This window comes from Eriocheir sinensis, chromosome 57 (genome assembly GCF_024679095.1).
Source record: "Eriocheir sinensis breed Jianghai 21 chromosome 57, ASM2467909v1, whole genome shotgun sequence".
Lineage (NCBI taxonomy): Eukaryota > Metazoa > Arthropoda > Malacostraca > Decapoda > Varunidae > Eriocheir > Eriocheir sinensis.
Window position 1 is genome coordinate 3,440,843 of NC_066565.1, and position 25,465 is coordinate 3,466,307.

At 48.5% G+C, this 25,465-nt stretch overlaps 1 protein-coding gene across 1 annotated transcript in view; it reads left to right on the top strand.

Moving 5' to 3' along the window:
• LOC126984338 (uncharacterized) overlaps positions 1-23,728 on the top strand; it is a 30,775-nt gene extending 7,047 nt beyond the window's left edge. The window contains exons 3-8 of the mRNA XM_050837950.1: positions 9,003-9,273; positions 11,875-12,084; positions 12,120-12,189; positions 12,365-12,539; positions 21,195-21,229; positions 21,300-23,728. Coding sequence (XP_050693907.1) covers positions 9,003-9,273; positions 11,875-12,084; positions 12,120-12,189; positions 12,365-12,539; positions 21,195-21,229; positions 21,300-21,409 — 871 coding nt within the window. The 3' untranslated portion in view covers positions 21,410-23,728. The remainder of the gene's footprint in view (positions 1-9,002; positions 9,274-11,874; positions 12,085-12,119; positions 12,190-12,364; positions 12,540-21,194; positions 21,230-21,299) is intronic.
• The last annotated feature ends 1,737 nt before the right edge of the window (positions 23,729-25,465 follow it).

A 25,465-nucleotide genomic window follows, 5' to 3' on the forward strand; every position in this document is an offset into this window, starting at 1 on the left:
AAAGCCCTCCCCCAGATCCCCCCTGCCCCACTCCTTTAACTGGCTGCACGCACCGACCCTACATCCACCCACTCACACTGAGCCTGATTTCATTTCATGTGTCTTCCTGCCCACTGGGTGGTCCACCCTCAATGCCTCGCTTCCTCACCTTCTGCCCCCACACACCTTCCCTTGCCACCCCTTGTTTCCTCCCCCGTTTGTCTACCTGCCCAGCATGACCTTCCACTGCTTGATGATGCCGTCAGGCATCCAACACCCTCACCCCCAAGGAAAGCTGCCCCACCCATACCCCTAAGCTCCACAGCTCCACCAACAGTGAGTGGCCCCTCTCCCCCCACAACATCCAACCATCCCACCCTTCAGGGCCCCATGATGATGGTTTTTCCCTTGCTCTATGACAAACAGCCCGGAAGGGAAACCTCTTCCACACTCTCACAACCCCGCGCCCCTTCCCTTCCCAGCTCAGTTGTGGCCCCCAGCCCCCCCACAATCCAACTATCCTGGCTTCAGGAGGAGCCCAGGCCCGCCACCCTGGCAGCCACGACGCCTGCGGGCAGCAAGTCCTAGAGCCCGAACCTCCAAAGGTACGCACAATGGGATATGGTTTACCTCCCTCGCTCCATCCCTATCTGAATCCCCAGGTAAGAAGGCCTCCTGATGCCAGACTTCAACGATCCTGACAAACCTCAGGGAGGTCTCCCCAGGGCCTCCACAGGGCCCAGGGATACAAACTGCCCGCCATGGGATACTCACAGGCTCTCCCCAGGCCGTGCTCCCGCCATCCCCAGGTAGAGGAAGGAAAAGGCCACCACCGCGAGCGCCTTGGGGAGACTCGGAGGTGGTGCTGTAACTCCCAGAGGCCCATCATCCTGCCTCTCACCCTCACAAACCAGGGAACGTTTACCGCACGCTGCCCCCAAAGCCATGTGACCCATGTATGCCTGCCAGAACCTCCGGCGTACACCTCCAGGACAGTAGTTCCCTGGTATGCAGTGCAGCAGTGGGCCCAGAGACAAGGGAGACCACTCAATCAAGCAAGCCAAGGGCACACACGCACCGCTGCCCAAATTGTCCAGGCGCCTCACATCCTTGGAATCCTTCCTGTCCAGTAAGACTTCCACACATCCACTAACTACAGAACTCAGGGTCAACTGGGTAAAGGAGCAGCCAATTTCACCCACACCTCCTAGCACCTCCTGGCACTCCTTTTGTCACCAACCAACACATCACCTCACCCTGCCTATCCCCACCACCTCCCACCCCAGGGGCCGATTTCCTGGTTTATCGGGCCACCACTGCAGGGACGCTAACACGCCTACCCCTCGGGGAAAAAACTGCCCACACCATCAGAACCTGGAAAAGGCACACCCAGCAATAATTGCCTGGGTTCTCATTAATCTGTTCACCAGCCAAGACAGACCCGTTTGGGACCAGACCCTGTGTATTTAAGCTAACTGCCCTGCCTCCCTCACAGCACGCCCAACTTACTCAAACGCCTGGACTAGGCCTGCAAAAAAAGGAGCCCCAGCAGACGAGAGAGCAAGGCCCCACCAGCTGCAGACAGAACCCTTTGGAGCCCCTGAAGCTATCACAACACCCCCAGCATTAGTCCAACTCTTCCATCCTCCCTGGTCCCACCACCTCAGGAACCACTCACCTTCCCACCCAGCCAGCCTGCACCTGTGACCCAATCCCCAACCTAAGGAACAAAACCCAAGGCCTTACCATCCTTCACATCGGAACTGCCTTTGGAAATTGCTTCCTGACACCTGGGCTGATGGAACTGGGAACTTCTCACGACAGGTGGGAATGTCAAAGGAACACTGCTCGGGTTTACCTCACCCCACTCAAAATTTCAGTTACAACCTTTTCAAATGGTCTACCAAACTGGTGGGAGAACAGTTCTTCACAGCTTGTATCGACACACTGCTGTGCTGCCAGAGACTAGCAGCACCTCACTGCACGACTGGGTGAAGTCTCAGCTGCACATCATTCCGCTCAACTCCCTGCCACTCAACCCTCTTCAAGCCTCCACCTGCCACAGAGTCTACACCTTCCTCTCAGCCACGGAACAGCAGCCAGCGAAGAACCAACTTTCTAGGGGGAGACTACCTCCCTTGACACCTGGCCTCTCGTCTCCTCCACAGCTCAAGGCAGGCTGCACATCGTGAGACCTCCCACCTACTGACGCCCAACTTGCCCACACCCCCCCAGCCCACTCACTCAAGGGCGGGCAGCCGGCGGGCGAACCTAGCTCCCTTCATCTCCACAAGGGCACTCCTGGCCCACCTGTCTCAACACCCCACCAGGTGCTGCTTCACTTGAGCTCACCACTCCCCTAGCCTGGCAAACCACCCCCAACCCAGCTGCCTCCCTGCCATAAACACTGCCAGCAAGATGGACTTTGGGATCCCTCTGCCCAAGCGCCAGTAACTCAGCCACCTTCTCTACTCCTCCAGGAGGACCTGCTAGACCAGCACGACGCGCCCAACAGAGCCCAACAGGCTGCCAGCCAGGCCATACCCCTAACGAGGCTCTCAGGCACCTTCCACAAGGATCACTGGATCTATGGTGAGCGAAACCAGAGCCAAGGCACCGCCTCAACACAGCCAGGAAAACGCCACTGCAAACGCCCACTCCCACAAGGGGAGATCGGACCACACCACCTGTCGCCAAGCGGGCTTAACCAGACCTGCTTCACCCACCATGCAGAAGAGGTCCCGCTTGTCAGGTGCGTTTAACTGGGCAGACCTCGCCCCTCCACTGTGTGGAGACTCTGTCTCAGGGAGATGCAGGAACCTCTGGCCTTCACCCAAGCATCATCAAAGAGCTTGCCACTATCAGCCAGCTTTCAGCACCGCAGGAGCAGATGGAGCCTCCTAAGCACACCACCAGGGGAGGGCTCAAAACTTGGGCAGCAGCAAGGGCAGTTTCCTAGCCTCTCCTGCACACCTCCTGATATGCAGGATCTGAGGAAGACAGCAGAACTTCAGGCCTTATTGCTGCCTCAAGACACAAGGCCAGGAGCAGATGGAATTCCTAAAGTTTGCTTAGTTCAGTTGGCTCAAAGGGCTTAGACGCCTGCAACTCTCCTTATTAACCTGCCCTGGCTTCAGAAGGCCGATTCCTGCACCAAAGGCGCCAGCATCCATTTAGTTACCCTCCCATCCATCCCCTCCTTGCGCCCCTATTCACTGTTTCAGCTGTTTAGGGAAGACAGAACGATGGCACTTCCATCGCCATATGGGCGTAACAGTTGACTCATGGAGGGACCTTGCACTCTTTGCATCTGCCTTGGAGTTCTCCAGCACTGTCCCCACCCACATGCGCCACAAGGGCAAAACTCCTGCATGGCTGAGTCTTGCATTTGATGGAGCCCTCCCTCTGTAAGCTCTCCTCTGGCAATCCTCTCTGCTCGGGAAATGTCAACTACGGAAACAGAGTTCTCATGGCTGAGGAGGGCAAGTCTTTCATAGGAGATGTGATGAGGCGCCACCATCATCGGGGAGGCAAGGCACCATCATCCTCAGCACCTTCCTCTTCAACGCAGAATCATGGAGGAGCTCTCTCATTTGGAGAGGGGCCTGCTCCCTCTCACGGAGAGGCACCTTGCCTCTGCTATGAACCACCTTTGTTGAGTCCACTGTACCACACGCCTCAACCAGTTCTGCTGGAAGTGCCCTTCCTAGGGCTCAAGATCAACTTGACACTATACCAGTCATGCACAGCAACTGCCTTCCCTGGACAGTCACCTTCGTTGGCACCCACCCCCTGCCCATACCTTAGAGCCCTCCCAGTAGTACCTACACCATAGGCTGACAGAGCTCTGTCCTCACAAAAGGCACGCTTATCTCCTCTCCCGCCAGTCTGCAACTCGACGCAACATCCTGCGAGTCCAACAAAACATCGGGGCATCCATGCCATGACGTCCCTTTCTACACACACGCCCAGAATGGTCCCATCCAGTAGATCATCAAGCCCTTGCCATCCACTGCCTCCCCTGCACCTCCCCAAAGAAGTTAAAAAGTCAATGACGCCTCCACACAGCTTCTAGGAGCCCCTCAACATCTGGCTTGACCATTGGGGACTTGGAAAGTGGACACCCATCAGGACCACACTGCATAGAGTTGCCCCCTTCCCCTGACTAGTTGGACACCTGCTTAGAAAACCACTGGATACTCCCCCCACACAGCTGCTTCCATCACTCCAGAGACCACCACAAGTCACCTGACGCTCATTGGATACAGACTCTGGGACGAGTCCGCCACTCCCCGTAGATGATGGCTTGTCTGTCCTGGCTCAGACTCAGGACAGGCAGCCACACACCTCCACCCTCTGCCACTGGTCCATTCCAGTGGAGCCCTACCACCAGCTCCTAGGACCTCCAGCCACATCACCTCCGCTAAGAGGTCTGCATGGGTGGCTTCGGCGGGGGCAGCCACTTGTGTGCACTACTACACCGCCACTGCGCCACACTGATGGGCAGTCTCCATTTGGCAAAGGGAACTCCGGATATCCTCAAGGTGGCGCAGGCCACCCAAGTCTCCATCCTGCAGGCAGAACTGCCACCCATCTCCTGTGCTCCCCAGCCCCTACCACGCTGCACCATCCATCATCCTGGACTGGGTGCCATCCACCCGACTCTCACCACCAAGCCCTCACAAGCCTGCAGGTACTGAGCGCGCAGCTCACACTGCCTATGAGCACCATCTCCATTGCTTTAACACCCTTACATCCACAACCAAAAGAACATCATCCTGATCTGCCTCACACATTGGTCTAGAAGGAATGCTGACTGCAGCATGAGCCTGCCAGCCCTTCGTGACTCTGCCACCACTGCCCCCTGTCTGGGTCGACACATTAAGCCCCACTTGCCACAGCCTCGCCTACTCTACACTCAATCTTTCCAGAGCACGGTCTCAGTCCTGGTTCCTCAGTCACCCAGCTGCCTCCTGGTTGAATGGCCACCCCCACCATACAAGCACCTCGAGTCCCAGCTCCACAACCCACACCCAACACCATCCAGGGCCCATCCACGCCTCAGACTCACAATGCTCTGCAGCAGCAGGTGACAACCTGGGCACCCCACCCTGCCCCCAGAGGTCCCCTCAAGCCACCCGAAACCCTCTGCTGCACTACATCCTGGACCTCCCCGCCCACCCCTCCACCCCCGGCCTGCCCACAGAAATCCCTCCCCACAATTTACCTCCTCCCCGAGACAGCAGCAAAGCGAGCAAGCCTCACCCAAGACTCCACTTGGCCAAGGCTCCCTTACAAACCTCTGCTGAAGCAGCCTCCCTCTGGGATAACAAAAAACGGGTCTGCTCTCCGTCTCCCTCTGCAGGGAAAGCAAATCAACAACAACAAAAATGTCCAGGAGTCTCTCTCTCTCTCTCTCTCTCTGAGCCCAATTACATCCAGGGAAGGGAAATCATCATTCATACAAACACCTCTGCCAATGATAATACTCTCTCTCTGGCTCAACATCTCCTCCTCTCTCTCTCTCTCTCTCTCTCTCTCTCTCTCTCTCTCTCTCTCTCTCTCTCTCTCTCTCTATCTCTCTCTCTCTCTCTCTCTCTCTCTCTCTCTCTCTTGTGTGTGTGTGTGTGTGTGTGTGTGTGTGTAGCCCATGTGCAATTCCTGTCTCTCTCTCTCTCTCTTCTCTCTCTCTCCTCTCTGTGTGTGTGTGTGTGTGTGTGTGTGTGTGTGTGTGTGTGTGTGTGTGTCAGCAATTGCTGTAGGCTGGCATGTGCAATCTCTCTCTCTCCTCTCTCTCTCTCTCTCTCTCTCTCTCTCAATGTGGAGTTCTGTATTCTTCATTCTCTCTCTCTCTTCTCCTCTCTTATTCTAGCTTGACATTGGCTTCTATTTCTTGATCCATTAGTTGTATTAAGGAGGTTGTGTTAGGAGGAGGAACACTAAGAAAGTTAGGATGCTGACGGCCTCTCACGAACGTCAGATGGTTGGAAGCGGGGGCATGCCAGCATGCTTATGGCTGGCTGATTGTTCCTCGAAGCTGTTGTTCTTCCGGCTCTAATGAAGGTATGATCGTAACCGGTCCCTTTCCATAAATAGTTGTCAAGGTACATTTTTGATTTTTCTTGTTGGAGAGATTTGCACAGATTTTCATGTCCTTGTGACTGTGAAGGTCGAGGGCTGCAGTTTACAGTAACCAGTTGAAGGTTTGGTTCATAGTTGATTTATGTTGCATTGAAGACTAAAGAGAGACTTCACTTACTTTGTTTACTTTCCCTTTGGCTCTTTTGTTTACGCTTTTGGCTATTTCTTTGAACTTGTTGTTGTTTGCGAATAGTTGATCATCTGCATATTTGGCGAAACGATCGATCAGAATCCCTTTAATAGCAGCTTCAAGACATCATGTCTTTCTCGTCCACCACCATTGTGGAGTGTCTTCACCCTAGCCCCGCTTTTTTGAGCTTTTTGTCTTTTCAACAACCTGAGAACCAACCAGAAGGAGTTAGCAGAGAAAACTGGAGGATTACGTGTTATTAACTTACGTACATTGCCTACTATATTTCTTTGCCTTCTTGCTTCCTTATTTTCTGATTTTGTCATTTTTATGATCATTTAATCATTTTTTGTCTTTCTTATATTTCTGTTCTGTTAGTTCTGTTGTCTTGCTTGTAGGATGCGTGATGTGAGCAACTTCACTCACAGAGCTCCCTCTGGCATCTTTCTTTCTGTGGAAATATTCCTCTTTCAATGTGCTTATTTTTTATCCTTACAGTTAGATCATTAATGTTGAAACCAGTCCCAACGCAACAGGTTTTTTTCCATTACGCTTTTTTCTCTTTTCTTTTTTCTTTCATGCTTAACAGTCTCTTCTCTGGCCTGCTTCCTCTACCCAAATTGACTTCTTTTGAGGTACATGAGCTACATCCTCTGCTGCCTCCTCTGTGTCCTCCAGACACAGCAAATCACTGAGAGAGAAATATCAAGGCAGGGAAGAGGGCAAGGACAAGTCAACACGCCAACCAACCGAGAGCCAACGAGGGTCATGCGTGCATCATCGCTTAACACGAAATTTTGATACTTTTCGAAAACAGCGAACAAAACGGGAAATGCGCGCTAAACTAAGGATGGTAAAATTTAGGACTGCGCCTAAACTGATCGATCGCTAAAACTTCAACACCGACTCGGCGAGGGTACTTAGGGTCAAAATCACCTCCGAACATAAGCCACGTTGTGATGGCAGAGTGTCGATCCGTGCTTTCCTTCAATAGCCTACTAATATAATCATGTTGCTGGCAGGGAGTGAGCTAGGCTGCTTGCTGTATGCAAATGACAATATCATGAGTGAGGAACTGCACTTAAGGGGGGCACCCAGGGGGACCATATCTCATGACTGGTATAGCCTATGGGTCTGAAATCATAGTATGTTATTTGTATATGTTTACTTATTACTTCATGTGAATTTCATGAAATTTGGCTGACTTGCTGAGGGTAACTTAAAAAAAGAACAAAAAATTAAATTTGCCTCACAGCCTTTGTTTATGAGTCAATTGATTTGGAAAAAAAAACATAGAAATGTCTTATGTACAACTTCAAGTGATTACATTTTTGATTTTTGGCTTGGTAAAAAAAGAAAAAAAAATTTCTCTCCTCTGTATGTCTGTTATTTTTCAAAAGTTCTCACACACAAAAGTCGACCATTGTTTGTACTCTTTATTGATGCAAAACAATAGACAATCAGATTTATAGTAAAGTTTGTGAGGCTTTTCAAAACCGGAAAATGCACTTTTCGAGAAAACGGCTGTCAAAGATTTTTTTCCATGTCCTCTGTGTCTTGCCACTTGATTTTGTTTGATTGGCATGAAATCTTCACATATCATTGCCTATACCTTCGTCTTTGTAGAGAACTGGAATAGGCATCTGTTCCCCCCTTCAAAAAGTTATTAGTCACTCAATGGTGAGGGTGTCAGAAGGCGCCACCTTCCTCTGTAGCGGCAGCCTAGGCCGCTACAGCGAAAACCAAACATTTCTGTTTGTATGTTTTCGAGGCAGCATACGTTGTAGCTGGTACAACGCCGTTTGGATCCGCTAAGGCCGCCTTGTAGGTTAAAAGACACAACTAACAACCAGTGGTGACTCCATCGACAAGCGAATTTATTTCCTAGAATATACATGTTTTTACGAACGGCAATTGGTAATTTACAGAAGTTCGTATGCGCTAATATTTACAGTAATGGCTTTATGGTGATGCAGTTTCAGTATGTTAATATTTGTAATAATAGGAGTGATTGTATACATATATTTACATGTAGTGACTTGCAGTCTGATGAATATAAAGACAAGATATTACAGTGTGATGAGAGTGGAAGAAGTGAAAGAGGACAAGGTGATTTCAGGGCAGACTGAAGAAATAAAGGTGGAGGAAACGAGAAAGAAAATGGTATGTTTAATGGGTCACTAATATTCTTGGTTCTTCTTTTTAGTTTTCCTTTTCTTGGCCTTTGGTGTTATATGTTGGCTTCTCTCTTGGTCTTTCCATTGATGATATTTCTTCAAAGTTGCATTAGAACTGGTAATATGTTCTATAATGTTTATTCATATGTAGCCATAGTTGTGTTCTAAAGCTCACTCCTCACACACACACAGCAGAGAGAGGAGGAATGCCAAGTGGCAAAATTTGGAAAAAGAAAAGAATTTATAACATGATTTATGCAAAAAATACCAGTGTCACCATCATACCACATGGCGAGCCACGTGTGAGGCAGTGACACAACACCATGGGACATTAAAATCTTGCTCTGGTGATGCTGTTTTTTAAATTTTGCTGAAAAATGTCTCCGCCTGATATTTCACACCCTTCCCCACGCAATGACAGCAAAAATTAATTTTCATGTATTTAAAAGATATTCGTCAAAAAATACACCCGGCCGCTCCCCTTCATGTATTAGCACAGTATGGCAATGACCTTGACTTGAAGTTAAGTGAAAAGAAAAGTCAGATTTCAGTAATTAATGCAGAGGCCACTCCAGGTACTTGAGGCTTGCCGCGAGACCAGCCGACTGCAGCGGGTGTGCTGGCGCTGGACAGCAGGTGTGCTGGCAGGAGGCTGCAGGGCTGGACAGCAGGTGTGCTGGCAGGAGGCTGCAGGGCTGGACAGCAGGTGTGCTGGCAGGAGGCTGCAGGGCTGGACAGCAGGTGTGCTGGCAGGAGGCTGCAGGGCTGGACAGCAGGTGTGCTGGCAGGAGGCTGCAGGGCTGGACAGCAGGTGTGCTGGCAGGAGGCTGCAGGGCTGGACAGCAGGTGTGCTGGCAGCAGGCTGCAGGGCTGGACAGCAGGTGTGCTGGCAGGAGGCTGCAGGGCTGGACAGCAGCATGAGTGGCCAGGACAAGCAGGAGCAGACTGCTGCAGGGGGCAGGAGGGTCAGTGGTCATCAGATGAAGCAACTTGCTGCTGGCAACTCCAGCAACAAAGGAGGGAGGAAGCTTGTGTGTCTGGAGTGTGGAAAAGAATGCACCACAAGGGAAGGCCTCAGATATCACACCCTTACACACACTGGTGTGAAGAACTATGAATGTAAGGAATGTGGGAAAAAATTCATCCAGAAGAGTACCCTTGATACACACACCCTTACACACACTGGTGTAAAGAACTATGAATGTAAGGAATGTGGGAAAAAATTCAGGCAAAAGGCTCACCTTCATAGACACACCCTTATACACACTGGTGTGAAGAACTATGAATGTAAGGAATGTGGGAAAAAATTCCTTGAGAAGGGTACCCTTGATACACACACCCTTATACATACTGGCGTAAAGAGTCATGAGTGTGAAGAGTGCGGGAGGAGGTTCAGTATGAAGCAGGCACTCAAACAACATGTCTTCAGGCACTCTGGCCTTAGAGAGTTCAAGTGTGATGTTTGTGGCAAGCTCTTTAAGACAAGGAGAGATATTGCCAGGCACATGAAGATCCACTTTAGGTATATAACATGACAAGTTGTGTCTAACGCTGCTGCTGTATGGCATCAAAGTTGACTCATGTCTGGCCAGCAAACTTATTTACAAGCTGGAGCGCACGTCTTTGAATGAAGGCTCTCCTTTGCTACATGGCCACGGTCAGTTTGCTTTTAAATCCACACTGATGACAGGAGATAAGCATAACTGGCCCCACTATAGAAAAAATTGCCTGTGCCATGACAGGCCTGGGCTGACCACCATCCAGGCCCCTGAAGAAAGCCTACCAGCACTACAGGCCTATATGTAAAAATAAAAAATAAATAAAAATAAAAATAAAAAAAGCCCACACTCCTATTCTCGCAGGGACAGCACTAAGGTAAAAGTTTTTGCAGTCTCCGTATGCTGATAATGCTCATTTAATTTTTGCAGTAGGGATCTTATGCTCCTTTTAACCCTTTCCTTGCACGTGGTGCGGACGCGACTATCCCCCTAGGCTCAGTTGGGGAGCCCAGTGGGGGGTCTTTTAACTTCTGTATCTCAAAAACTATCCATCACAGCTAAAAACCAAAAACACCATTGGAAAGAGGAGGTCCAGATCTATAGGAGTCGGTTATGTATGCCTCTCTTGCGAACGTACATTCACGTTCAGGGAGTGTTGAATGTTAACACTTACGTCGGTGCGTGCGGGATGATCAGCCATATTGAGGGAGCTGCGGACATCTTTTCTTCAGATTCTGGCAAGGGAGTATTGCCAACTGCAATATTTACAACTATTTGGTCAAAGAATCAGTCAGGTGATAGGTGAAGCTATGCAAAAATGCCGCTATATTGGGCAAGAACATCCACCAGTTACTCGTCCGTAGATTTGCCGCGCTGGGCTGATATGATTTTCCACCAAATTTAGTGAAGAATCCACTCAATTGGCAATCCTGTGTTGTGAGAATTAGTGTTGGAACACTCATACGCGGGAGATTTGAGTGCGGGTGGAGGTCGCAGCGAGCGTTTAACACCACCAGCAAATACGCCTAACGCTGTTGGTCGTATGTCATATCTTGCTGAGCCACGCTCCTGAGGAGTAAGAAGGAGCGGGCGAGACTGATTCTCAGGAAAAAGTGTACGTAAAAACAAAGCTCAGTGCACAGTGAAGTATTAAGTGTGGATAGTTAAGTAACTGAGTGTGAAGAAGCAAGGAGGACCCTAAAAGGGATACAAAGCAGAACAGGTCAAGAGAAGTAGAAGAGTACCCATGACCTGACCAGTCCCCCAAAACACTGACAAAGAAAAACAGTGGAATGTAAGAACGTGGAAAAATGTGATAGATAAAGCAGTGAAAGATGAGGGACTGTACAAGTGCACGAGTGATGTGGAGAGAAAGTGTGGACTGGTGGTATGAGGAGAAAGGGGCCCCCAAACTGTGATGAGTGGTATGAGGGAGGCCTAGCTGGGAGGTGATCTTCTTTCCCAAGCTGGGGCACAGTGTTTGGACGTGAATGCAAGGAACTACAGATGGTCTGAGTCCCGCAGCAAAGTGTGCCAGGTGTGTGGCGGGTGTGGACGAGACTGTGTTGCATGTTGTGCTGGAGTGTGGCAGAGAGAGAACAAAAATGTTGCAGGTGTCTCTGAGTGAGATGGGACGTGAAGTGGATGTGATTGTTGAGAGGACTGCAAGGGAGTGGATGCTGCTGCTGGGGCTGAGTGGAGACACGAATGGGCGAGTGATTGAGGCAGTGGAAAAGTTCTTGGAAATAAAGCAGCATACAAGATGTAGGGAATAGTACCTTGTTTCATGCATGTAGAATAGTTCTGTATGTTTTTTTGTTTCTTTTTCACAGGAGCTGCTGTTACAAAGGCCTGACTTGTGAGAAATTTCGTCACCTGTGACATCAAGATCCGATCACTGACTGCCTACATCAGGTGTGCTGCAGGAGGCTGCAGGGCTGGACAGCAGGTGTGCTGGCAGGAGGCTGCAGGGCTGGACAGCAGGTGTGCTGGCAGGAGGCTGCAGGGCTGGACAGCAAGTGTGCTGGCAGGAAGCTGCAGGGCTGGACAGCAGGTGTGCTGGCAGGAGGCTGCAGGGCTGGACAGCAGGTGTGCTGGCAGGAGGCTGCAAGGCTGGACAGCAGGTGTGCTGGCAGGAGGCTGCAGGGCTGGACAGCAAGTGTGCTGGCAGGAGGCTGCAGGGCTGGACAGCAGGTGTGCCAGCAGGAGGCTGCAAGGCTGGACAGAAGGTGTGCTGGCAGGAGGCTGCAGGGCTGGACAGCAGGTGTGCTGGCAGGAGGCTGCAGGGCTGGACAGAAGGTGTGCTGGCAGGAGGCTGCAGGGCTGGACAGCAAGTGTGCTGGCAGGAAGCTGCAGGGCTGGACAGCAGGTGTGCCAGCAGGAGGCTGCAGGGCTAGACAGAAGGTGTGCTGGCAGGAGGCTGCAGGGCTGGACAGAAGGTGTGCTGGCAGGAGGCTGCAGGGCTGGACAGAAGGTGTGCTGGCAGGAGGCTGCAGGGCTGGACAGCAGGTGTGCTGGCAGGAGGCTGCAGGGCTGGACAGAAGGTGTGCTGGCAGGAGGCTGCAGGGCTGGACAGCAGGTGTGCTGGCAGGAGGCTGCAGGGCTGGACAGCAGGTGTGCTGGCAGGAGGCTGCAGGGCTGGACAGCAGGTGTGCTGGCAGGAGGCTGCAGGGCTGGACAGCAGCATGAGTGGCCAGGACAAGCAGGAGCAGACTGCTGCAGGGGGCAGGAGGGCCAGTGGTCGTCAGATGAAGCAACTTGCTGCTGGCAACTCCAGCAACAAAGGAGAGAGGAAGTTTGTGTGTCTGGAGTGTGGAAAAGAATTCACCTCAAGGCAAGGCTTCAGATATCACACCCTTGCACACACTGGTGTGAAGAACTATGAATGTAAGGAATGTGGGAAAAAATTCCCCACGAGGCAAGGCCTCAGATATCACACCCTTACACACACTGGTGTGAAGAACTATGAATGTGAGGAATGTGGGAAAAAATTCACCATGAGGCAAGGCCTCAGATATCACACCCTTACACACACTGGTGTGAAGAACTATGAATGTGAGGAATGTGGGAAAAAATTCACCACAAGGCAAGTCCTCGGATATCACACACTTATACACACTGGTGTGAAGAACTATGAATGTAAGGAATGTGGGAGAAAATTCATCTGTAAGAGTACCCTTGATAAACACACCCTTACACACACTGGTGTGAAGAACTATGAATGTAAGGAATGTGGGAAAAAATTCATCCGTAAGAGTACCCTTGATGCACACACCCTTACACACACTGGTGTAAAGAGTCATGAGTGTGAAGAGTGCGGGAAGAGGTTCAGCGTGAAGGCGGCACTCAATCGACATGTCTTCAGGCACTATGGCCTTAGAGAGTTCAAGTGTGATGTTTGTGAAAAGGTCTTTAAGACAAAGGGTGACATTGCCCAGCACATAAAGACCCACTTCTGAAGTGTGTCTGCCTATAGTAGTTATAGTGACCAGGGTGTTGGCAGCAGCTGAGCCTGATAGGGAAAGGGAAGTGAAGGAGAGGTAAAAGTGATCTTGTAAGACAAGGAAGAAAGAAGGCTTGCCTGTGAAGTGATAAAAGGAGAGGAGCCACAGCAAGAAGAGGAAGGGAAATACTGATGGCTAACTTTCCACAGTTGTGGCAGCTGCACCTGGGCCTGGAGCCTGGTTGAGTCTCACAGCTACAGTGAATTACTTACTCCTCTGTGAGGTGAGGGGCAAGAGAATGTCACCTAACACTAAAATAGCTGGAACATGTATTTATAAACCATTGCTGCAGCAAAAGAATCAATGCCTTACAGTGGTGTGCTTCACCCAAGGGTACCACAGATGCAAGTGCTTCCAACACCTCTCCGGCCATTGTACTGCCCTGCCTCAGAAGTGTCTAAGACGAGCTTCAAAACGTGTCCTGCGTTGTGGAGGGGCTGCGGTGGTCTGGTGGTCAGGGCTGACCGGAGGGGCGACAGTTTGCGCTTCTCCCTGGACAGCTGTTGGTGGGATTGGCCTAAGAAATGCTATACAGGAAAAAGATATACTAAATTCTATAGTGCAAATTATGATTGGGAAAGACATCACTATTTGCTGAAAAAGATAAAAACAAAAATTTAATAAAAAAATAATTGATGGAGTGCCTCCTATTGTCCTTAAAAACTGTGCCTAAGTGCTGACACCCTGCCTGGTCAAACTCTTTCGCCTCTGCCTGTCAACATCTACCTTTCCTTCCTGCTGGAAGTATGCCTTCATACAGCCTGTGCCTAAGAAGGGTGACTGTTCCAATCCCTCAAACTACTGCCCTATAGCTTTACTTTCCTGCCTATCTAAAGCTTTTGAATCAATCTTTAACCAAAGATTCAAAAGCACCTTTCCACTTCTAACCTTCTATTGATCGCCAGTATGGGTTCCACAAGGGGCATTCTACTGGCGATCTTCTTGCTCTCTTAACTGACTCTTGGTCATCCTTTCTTAGCCGTTTTGGTGAAACTTTCTCTGTTGCGCTAGACATATTGAAAGCCTTCGATAGAGTCTGGCACAAGTCTTTGCTTTCTAAACTGCCCTCTTTCAGATTCTATCCCTCTCTCTGTTCCTTTATCTCCAGTTTCCTTTCCAGACGTTCTATCTCTGCTGTGGTAGACTGTCACTGTTCTTCCCCTTAACCTATCAACAGTGGTATTCCACATGGCTCTGTCCTATCACCCACTCTCTTCCTGTTATTCATCAGTGATCTTTCCATAACAAACTGTCCTATCTACTCATATGCTGATGACTCCACTCTGCATTATTCAACTTCTTTCAACAGAAGACCCTCTCAATAGGAATTACAAGACTCCAGACTGGAATCTGCAGAACGCTTAACCTCAGACCTTGCTCTCATTTCCGATTGGGGTAAAAGGAACCGTGTGTCCTTCAATGCCTCAAAAACCCAGTTTCTCCACCTATCAACTCGACACAATCTTCCAAACACCTATCCCCTATTCTTTGACAACACTCAGCTGTTACCTTCTTCAACACTAAATATCCTCGGTCTATCCTTAGCTCAAAATCTCAATTGGAAACTTCACATCTCCTCTCTTACTAAATCAGCTTCCTCGAGGTTGGGCGTTCTGTATCGTCTCTGCCAGTTCTCCCCCACACAGATGCTTTCCATATGTAGGGGCCTTGTCTGCCCTCGTATGGAGTATGCATCTCACGTGTGGGGGGGCTCCACTCGCACAGCTCTTCTGGACAGAGTGGAGTCTAAGGCTCTTCGTCTCATCAGCTCTCCTCCTCTTACTGACAGCCTTCTACCTCTTAAATTCTGCCGCCATGTTGCTTCTCTTTCTATCTTCCATCGATATTTTCATGCTGACTGCTCTTCTGAACTTGTTAACTGCATACCTCCCCCCCCCCCCCCTCCCGCAGCCACGCTGCACACAACTTTCTACTCATGCTCATCCCTATACTGTCCAAACCCCTTATGCAAGAGTTAACCAGCATCTCCATTCTTTCATCCCCTTCACTGGTAAACTCTAGAGTCTAGAACAGCCTTCCATCGTCTGTATTTCCTCCTGCCTATGACTTGACCTCTTTCAAGAAGAGTGTATCAAGACACCTCTCCACCCGAAATTGACCTCTCTTTTGGCTACTCTTTACTTTTTACTTTTGTGGGAGCGGCAAGTAGCAGGCTTTTTTTTTTTTTTTTTTTTTAGGCCCTTGAGCCGTATCCTTTGAAAAAAAAAAAAAAGTACACTACATTCTTCTACAGTCAACTACCTTCCCTCTATATAGTACAGTGGTTCAAGACAGCATTGCATAAACTTCTTGGTCAAACTCCTTATGCAGCTTTGCTTTAAATTACCTTCCAGCCCGCAATAGCTCTAGGTCCACCACGCGTTTTTTTTTTTTTTTTTTTTTTTTAAGAACATGCACCTTTACCCAAAGGCTTTTGTGAAGGTTTGGGCCGGGTATAGTATTAGGTAAAGGTGCGTGTTCTAAAAAAAAAAACAATCACGCGTGATGGACCTGGTCTCACATGCGTGGGCTAACGGCTAACTAAGCGTTCCATCGCTAACCAAGCGTACCATCGCTAACCGGATCGTTGGCAACACTGCTCATTTCCCAATGGCGGCCATCAAAACACAGCGCGCGTATGTATAATGTCTTTTCACTACCTTTTCCACTTTTTGTTTACTTTTAAGTTTTTCCGCCTTCATATTATGGTTAAGGGACATGTATTTCGTCCCTTAACTTTAATACAGAGGCATAATATCGTATTTTGGAGGCGCGTAGTGATTCTCAATAATTACCCAGTGTATGTATAATACTTTTGAGTAAAAATCAATTTGGGGAGGCTAATTGGATTTTTTTGGGGGCTAAGCCCCCCGTGGCTACGGCCCTGGAGAGATGCCCAATTCTTTCTGAAATGCCAGAATTTTTCTCTTTTTTACACTCACACACGTCCTCTGCGTGTAACGAAACACGAGAAATTAATCCAGACAAGGAAAGGTTTGCCGGCGCCGGGGATCAAACCCGCGACCAGCGTAACGAAAGAGCCACTCCTTTACCAGTCAGCCAAAGAGGTACCCCCCGGGCAGAGGGAGTTATGGGTGGCTCACCCGTCAGGTTAGTCGTGTCACTGCATTTCAATTGGAGGAGGCCCAACAACGGGGCTGGGGGTGCCGGAAAGAGCCCAACTTTTCCACTCCCAATGGCACCGGGTAGGACTCGAACCTTTACGCTCCAGCACCCCGCCGGAGCGCAAGGCGGAGACTCTACCACTGGACCACGGGTCCACATTTCAGTTGGGGAGCGCGGGACACACTCGGCTTTACTTGTGTAACGTCTTTTTTTTTTTTTCAAGACAACGCTACATTCCTTCTGACAGCTACTAATTTGATGGTAACATGGTAGCGGGGTGGTCGTCTGGTTATTTCCGAGCGGTTGTCAAAGATGTTGAGACAAGCCTCAGGACAAGTGAACACTCGTTCTGGGTTGTGATGGTTACCCTTAGTGCGGTAATGATGGAAGGTGGGTGGATTCCCGTGTGAACCACTCTGAGACACTGTTTAGTTAAGGGGGGGAGTGGTGATAATTCACTAACGTGCGTGTGTGGGTGTTCAGTAATGCCCAAATGGCAGGTTGACAGGCTTGAAATTATAGCACTTACAGTAACTTAATAACTTTTCTTGTGTATGAATATATTTACAGACCTTGGGAGGTTAGCGGAGTGACATTTAAATGACTACATACATAAATGAATATTATTTAACTTAATTAACTATCTATTAGGGAGATTGGGGAACATTTGAATGCTTATCTGTGTTGAAGACCCTTGAAATGATGACTGGTGCAGGAGGGAGGAAGAGTAAGGAGCCCGTTAAGTGTAGACTACGGGGCCGGTGAGTGTAGACTGCGTTGTTGACGAGGCCGGATGAGTGTAGACTGAGACACTGGGGCGTGGATGAGGTTATGAGACTGGGGCGTGATTGAAGAGGCTGCTTCTGCCCTGCTTGTTTCGCCTCACCTTGCTGTGCTCTGCTGTGCCTTGCTGTGCTCTGCTGTGCCTTGCCTTGCTGTGCTCTGCTGTGCCTTGCCTTGCTGTGCTCTGCTGTGCCTTGCCTTGCTGTGCTCTGCTGTGCCTTGCCTTGCTGTGCTCTGCTGTGCCTTGCCTTGCTGTGCTCTGCTGTGCCTTGCCTTGCTGTGCTCTGCTGTGCCTTGCCTTGCTGTGCTCTGCTGTGCCTTGCCTTGCTGTGCTCTGCTGTGCCTTGCCTTGCTGTGCTCTGCTGTGCCTTGCCTTGCTGTGCTCTGCTGTGCCTTGCCTCGCCTTTGCCGTGCTTGTGGTGGTTGGTGGTGTTCACAGGGCTGAGATGGACGGTCACGCCAACCCCTCAGCAAAACGTGCGTCCTGTTAATGGCTCCTCGGCTCACTCTCTGCCTCTCACTGACACTGTGCCTCGCCCTGTAGGGGTGGGCAGGTATCGGTACCAGTACCGGTATTAACGGTACCAGATATGCTCGGTACCGGTACCAGATTGCTCGGATTTATTTATTGGATTTATTGATAACTCTTCATGTCCGATTTTTTTTTTTTTTAGGTTGCTAATAAATATTGTTATTGTTAAGCCCCTATTACACACATTCCCTCCGGTCGCCGGCGTCGTCGGTCGCGACGCTAGCATATGTTCAAACGTGAGAGCAAAACATGAACGCTCACACACGCACGGCCGGGGCCGGCCGGGCGAACTTTAAAGTTGGCAAGTTGGGGCCAACCTTCAACACACGCTAGACAGCACGCAAGAGCATTAGCCGTCGAGAGAGAGGCAATGTCCCTCCACCACCATCCAGTGCTACACTGACCCACCACCAGCGCCGTTCAAAATACGTATGTAATATAGCCAGTGGTTGGCCAGAATTTTCCTACGGCGCCGTAGGCCAGGTTGGCCGTAGGAAACCGGATACGTGTAATAGGGGCTTTAGACTATGATCGAGTACATCCATAATAACTATACGTGCTATTTTTTTATCGAAAAAATAAATATTCACTTCATTCAGAGAGAGAGAGAGAGAGAGATCACCACTCAGTGAGTGGATATCTCGGTGATATGGGTACTCGATCATAGTCTAATAACAATAACAATATTTGTTAGCAACCTAAAAAAGAAAAAGAATCGGACATCAAGAATTATCCAGTAACTCCAATAAATAAATAAAATAATAAAATAATGGAAACGGGAGCTGTGATGGAAACGGAAAGCAGGACAAAGTGGTGGGAACTTGGGGAGACGGTCAGCGAGGCAGTGACTCAGCGTCTTTACACAGGGTCCATAGTCCATACCGCGTGATATACCACGTGGAGGCGGGCGAGCGCCGAGCGTCACTAAGATCCAAACGGTACCGGTACTAGCGGCAATGCTCAGTGCCGAGTGATCATGACGCTTCCCGGCACCCGAGTGATCATGAGGCTTCGCGGCACCAGGTACCGGTACCTGGTGCCGCGAAGAATCGATTCTCATATATGATCACTCGGGTGCCGGGAAGCGTCTGTTCATTATCCTCACTTGCCTTGAAGATTGACCGTGAATGTTTGGCACCCAACCAACAAGTGAATACAGACATTGGCACAGGGCGCGTCACCATTGCAAAGTGCCGACTGCCTTGGTCCTAATGAAAAAGTCTCGCCAAATACATGAGATTGTAAAGAACTTTTTCTCTCATCACTGACATCTTCCATCCCTCCTTCCCTCCTTCAGCAACAACTTTGAACGTGACGCGCCCCTCGCCAAGGCTGTCCTGCTGCTGCTGCTGACGATGATGGCATTTGGGAGAGTTCAGTTCAGAGAGCAGAAAAGTTAAGTTCTGTTCAAAGAGTGGGAGAGTTCAGTTCAGCAGTTCAGAGAGTGGGAGAGTTCAGTTCAGTTCAGAGGGTGGGAGAGTTCAGTTCAGTTCAGAGAGTGGGAGAGTTCAGTTCTGTTCAAAGAGTGGGAGAGTTCAGTTCAGAGAGTGGGAGAGTTCAGTTCTGTTCAAAGAGTGGGAGAGTTCAGTTCAGAGAGTGGGAGAGTTCAGCAGTTCAGTTCAGTTCAGAGAGTGGGAGAGTTCAGAGAGCTTGAGAGTTCAGTTCAGTTCAGAGTGGGAGAGTTCAGTTCAGTTCAGAGAGTGGGAGAGTTTAGTTCTGTTCAAAGAGTGGGAGAGTTCAGTTCAGTTCAGAGAGTGGAAGAGTTCAGTTCAGAGAGTGGGAGAGTTCAGTTCAGTTCAGGGAGTGCGAGAGTTCAGTTCAGTTCAGAGTGGGAGAGTTCAGTTCAGTTCAGAGTGGGAGAGTTCAGTTCACTTTAGAGAGTGGGAGAGTTCAGCAGTTCAGTTCATTTCAGGGAGTGGGAGAGTTCAGTTTAGTTCAGGGAGTGGGAGAGTTAATTCAGTTCAGTTCAGAGTGGGAGAGTTCAGTTCAGTTCAGGAAGTGGGAGGGTTCAGTTCAGGGAGTGAGAGAGTTCAGTTCAGTTCAGGGAGCGGGAGAGTTCAGTTTAGTTCAGAGTGGGAGAGTTCGATCAGTTCAGTTAAGGGAGTAGGAGAGTTCAGAGAGTGGGAGAGTTCAGTTCAGTTCAGAGAGTGGGAGAGTTCAGTTCAGTTCAGAGTGGGAGAGTTCAGTTCAGTTCAGAGAGTGGGAGAGTTCAGTTCAGTTCAGAGAGTGGGAGAGTTCAGTTCAGTTCAGAGAGTGGGAGAGTTCAGTTCAGTTCAGAGAGTGGGAGAGTTGATCAGTTCAGTTCAGAGTGGGCGAGATCGAGCCTGTATGTCGATTTCTCTTTCTCTTCCAGATTATATATACAAGTTTTTTTTTTTTATTCTCACTGCTTGCTTCACTGAATACAACCTTTCCTGATATAAAGGCCCCTCCACCGGTCAGGGCAGGCTTGGACTGGAGCTGTCAGGGTATTTGTGGGACTGTCAGTGCAGGTGTGGGGCCATCAGGGCAGGTATGGATCGAGCCGTCAGGGCAGGTGTGGGGACATCAGGGCAGGTTTGGGGCCGTCAGGGTAGTTGTGGGACTGTCGGGGTACGTGTGGGCCCATTAGCTATGGCAGGTTTGGGGGCGTTAGGGCAGTTGTGGGACTGTCAGGGTACGGGTGGCGCCATCAGGGCAGGTGTGGGGGCGTTAGGGCCGTCATGGGGGTCTTCCTGATGTCAGGGTCAGTCTGTCTCGCCCATAATTCCGCCCCAACCTTAGCTATGACACACACCCGTGTATAATGCACTGCACTGCCAGATTCATGTTGCCCTGGGTACCTGGCTATACAGTAACCAGTAGATAACATTATTTCGTCTGATGTGGAAATATATTTAAGATTTGTAGCATTTGGGTCCGATGTAGCGTGTTTGAGGCTCGTGCAGCAGAATTATAAAGTTACAGTTGGCAACACTGCCAGTGCCAGGTGACAACAACAACACTCGCCGCCGTGACTCCGAGGCTACCGCCGCTAAGCACTTGTCCCCTAACTGCCTGCTGCCATTACTGCTGCTACGACTACGACTCTGTGGTTCCTGCTCACGGCACTGACGACCGAGCCAGGCAGCAACCGCTTCCTGCAGGTGCGGTGAAAAGAGAACTGGGACAACAGCAACACACTCCAAGGCTGCCGCCTCAAAGGTTGGGGCGCCTTCCTCAGCAAGACAGGCCGCCCACCACGGTGGTGTGTGGAGGAACAGAGAACAAGGAAAGAACGAGGACAACAACACACTCAGCCGCCACAAAGGTTGGGGCCGCCTCACTTACAGGGCTGGACAGCAGGTGTGCTGGCAGGAGACTGCAGGGCTGGACAGCAGGTGTGCTGGCAGGAGACTGCAGGGCTGGACAGCAGGTATGCTGGCAGGAGACTGCAGGGCTGGACAGGAGGTGTGCTGGCAGGAGGCTGCAGGGCTGGACAGCAGGTGTGCTGGCAGGAGGCTGCAGGGCTGGACAGCAGGTGTGCTGGCAGGAGGCTGCAGGGCTGGGCAGCAGCATGAGTGGCCAGGACAAGCAGGAGCAGACTGCTGCAGGGGGCAGGAGGCTCAGTGGTCATCAGATGAAGCAACTTGCTGCTGGCAACTCCAGCAACAAAGGAGAGAGGAAGTTTGTGTGTCTGGAGTGTGGAAAAGAATTGACCTCAAGGGGAGGCCTGAAATATCACACCCTTACACACACTGGTGTGAAGAACTATGAATGTAAGGAATGTGGGAAAAAATTTGCCCGGAAGAGTAACCTTGATCAACATACCCTTACACACACTGGTATGAAGAACTATCAGTGTAAGGAATGTGGGAAAAGTTTTGCCCGGAAAAATAACCTTAATATACACACCCTTACACACACTCGTGTAATGAACTATGAATGTAAGGAATGTGGGAAAAAATTTGGCCGGAAGGGTAACCTTGATAAACACATCCTTACACACATTGGTGTAAAGAACTTTGAATGTAAGGAATGTGGGAAAAAGTTCATCCTGAAGGGTAATCTTGATAAACACACCCTTACACACACTGGTGTAAAGAACTATGAATGTAAAGAATGTTGGAAAAAATTCAGCCAGAAGAGTACCCTTGATACACACACCCTTACACACACTGGTGTAAAGAACTATGAATGTAAGGAATGTGAGAAAAAATTCAGCCTGAAGAGTACCCTTGATGCACACACCCTTACACACACTGGTGTAAAGAACTTTGAATGTAAGGAATGTGGGAAAAAATTCACCCAGAAGAGTACCCTTAATACACACACCCTTACACACACTGGTGTAAAGAACTATGAATGTAAGGAATGTGGGAAAAAGTTCAGCCTGAAGCGTACCCTTGATACACACACCCTTACACACACTGGTGTAAAGAACTATGAATGTGAGGAATGTGGAAAAAAATTCAGCCAGAAGAGTCACCTTGATATACACACCATCAGACACACTGGTGTAAAGAGTCATGAGTGTGAAGAGTGTGGGAAGAGGTTCAGTGTGAAGCAGGCACTCAATGAACACATCTTCAGGCACTATGGCATTAGAGAGTTCAAGTGTGACATTTGTGGTAAGGTCTTCAAGACAAAGCCTGAAATTAGAAGACACATGAAGACCCACTTCAGGGATGTGTCTTCCTAAGCTGTGATCTTTTAATGTCTCACGGCTCTTCTCCCCGGCACTGGGTCATCCTCCATGTATTACTGTGTCTGTCCTCTCCATCTGACCGTCACCCTAGTGCCCAGTGACCGTCTTGGCTCATTATTTACTATTTTTCCATGTGCTCGCTCCTCCATCCCCACCACTGTCACATCCCATCGAGTGTCCTTGCAGATTCACGGCTCCTCCTTAGAGAGTAACACTTCCCATTACCTCCATTTGCTGTGACCATCTTGACACAACTTACATACAGCTTCATAGACCAAAATAATGCTGACCCCTTAATTGTGTTGTACTCTGGCATTCTGGAAAAATAACAATTACATTTCCAGTTGCTCTGTTCATTTTCCTCACTTGCCTTGAAGATTGACCGTGAATGGTTCTGGCACCCAACCAATAAGTGGTACCTCATGATTCGAACGCCTTTCAATTCGAACAATTCCCAATTCCAATACATTTATCAAACGAAGCCACCAGTGTAGCCAGGTCGGTGAATGTGATACCGTGGACTCCAGCCTCAAAAACCGCCAACCCGCGACTGCCATTTTTCACGCACACTCCCTTGAAAAATATTCCAATTGCGCGGGAAAAACGTGGACCTGGCAACGCTAAAAGCCACTCTTGTCAGTCACGGTTGCGCTCCCCTGCTTTGAACGCCACTCTGTTCTTGATATTTTTTGCATATTTTCTTGAAGTTAACCCTCATTATGGCTCCCAAGAAAGTGAAGTGACAGTGCAAGTGGTGGTAGGAAGCTTAAGCGTTATAGTATGGAGATGAAGAAGGAAATAATACAAAACCAGAGAAACTACCAGCATACCTTTCATCATCACTGTCATCATCAGCACTCCATATCCGTCCGTTTTTCCTTCCTTCGTGATCCAATTCCTCTTCTCCGGTGTATTCCACCCCAAATCATATTCCCACTCATCTTACAACCAGGTCAAGACGAGTACCACAGTGAACATCACCCAGGCCCTTTGTAAACACTACCCTAGGCCTCGTTGGCAACAGCGCCGATCAGCTGATCAGTGGGGAGCTCGCCAACTATACGTCCTTTCCCCACGGTGCCCCACAAAATGCATTTACATGTGTTGGCAATATTTAGTTGACAATATATATCTGGTTGACAATATTTGAGTGATCGGGCTACAGGGCACAACATAAACCCTTAAAAATGTTTTTAAAAAATATGAGGATTTTTGGGCCTGTACCGATTGATTTTTTCTACATTAATTTCAGTGGGATAAATTGCTTCCTAATTCGAACATTCTCAATTCGAACAGCCCAAATGAACCAATTAAGCTCGAATCACGAGGTACTACAAACACTGGCACAGGGCACGTCACCATCACTAAGTGCCGACTGCCTTAACCCTGAAACACTACAGTGGGGTGTGAGAATACCCCGCGCGCCAACAAATTTGACAAGTTAGTGTTTCACTGGATCCCCAATGGCTATATCCGGGAGCGGTACCCGTTTTCTCTCAGTGCGTCACGAGGGTGAGAATCGTCAAGTCACCCCCCTGCCTGTGTGGCGCTGTGTGCATCTATTGGGGTATGATGCTACCCCGTTGCAGTGGAAAGATATGTTGGGATGACACATGAGACTATTTGGAAAATATAGGATTTCTTCAGATTACATAATGGAAAATAACTGATCAGTATCTCTATTATTAACTGATGCATTGAAGAATGTTCAGGGTGCAAAATTACCCCACTGCAGTGGCCATGGAGCAAAAAAAAAATCACTTCGTAGTAGCTTTTTTTTTTTTTTTTTTTTTTACGTGGGCTTTTAGCATACAGCAAATTATAGTGTTTTTCATGTATATATAGTGTGAAATACACATTATTTTTTACATATTCATAAAATACAGTATTTTTGCTGTAAAATCCATTACGGCTGCATGTGTTAGGCTGTTGAGAGCAAATTGATGCACGCGGGAAGAATCAGCTGATTTTGACAGTTCATGTGAAAACGTGTCGAGTTTATGTTTTTCTCATTTGCTTTGTGCGCTATCAAAGTTAGTAGAAGTTGTTAGTGTGTGTGTGTGTGTGTGTGTGTGTGTGTGTATATATATATATATATATATATATATATATATATATATATATATATATATATATATATATATATATATATATATATATATATATATATAGATATTATCCCTGCAGGTTTACGATTGCTTACTACAACACACAAAGGATAGTTACAACATATAATTGGTTCACTTCTTACCCTCTAGCTACATCTCTTTTAGAAAAGAATTTGCAGGTAGTTGGAATAATTCGAAAGAAGCCTTATATCCCGGAGGAAATGTTGGAAACTGCTAAAAGGGAAGTGGAATCTTTTGCTTTCCTTTTGGACCACAAAAGCACTTTGCTGTCCTACAAAGTGAAAAAGAATAAGGTTGTCCTTCTCCTTTCAACAGAACACAATGAAAATAAAATTGGAAAAAGAAACAAACATGAGATGGTGTTATACTACAACCATACAAAGGGCAAGATCAAGATGTCTACCACATATTCATGCAGTTTTGTTTTTGTTTTGATTGGCTACTTATATGTCACGAGGTACGTCAGTGAGTCACAAAAAAAAATATAATTTAGGTTATTTTGTGTGAATGGACTAAAAATTTTACCCCACAAAAAGTTGATTTTCACTTATCTTTTGATGATATTTAGGATGTGATTTACAGCATGTTACTGCCTTAGGAGTTGAGGATATCTATTTACTTTGCCAAAAAAAGTGGAAAAGCTAGATTTAAAGGGATATATTTTTGTATTTTAATATTTAAATACCACATGGTAACTTTTCTCAGTAATTTTTATATTTTCTTTATTGTATGAAAGTGTTTACTGAAATAATACATTAATGCAGTTGAATCTGTAAAAATATGGTTGAGCATACGGTAGA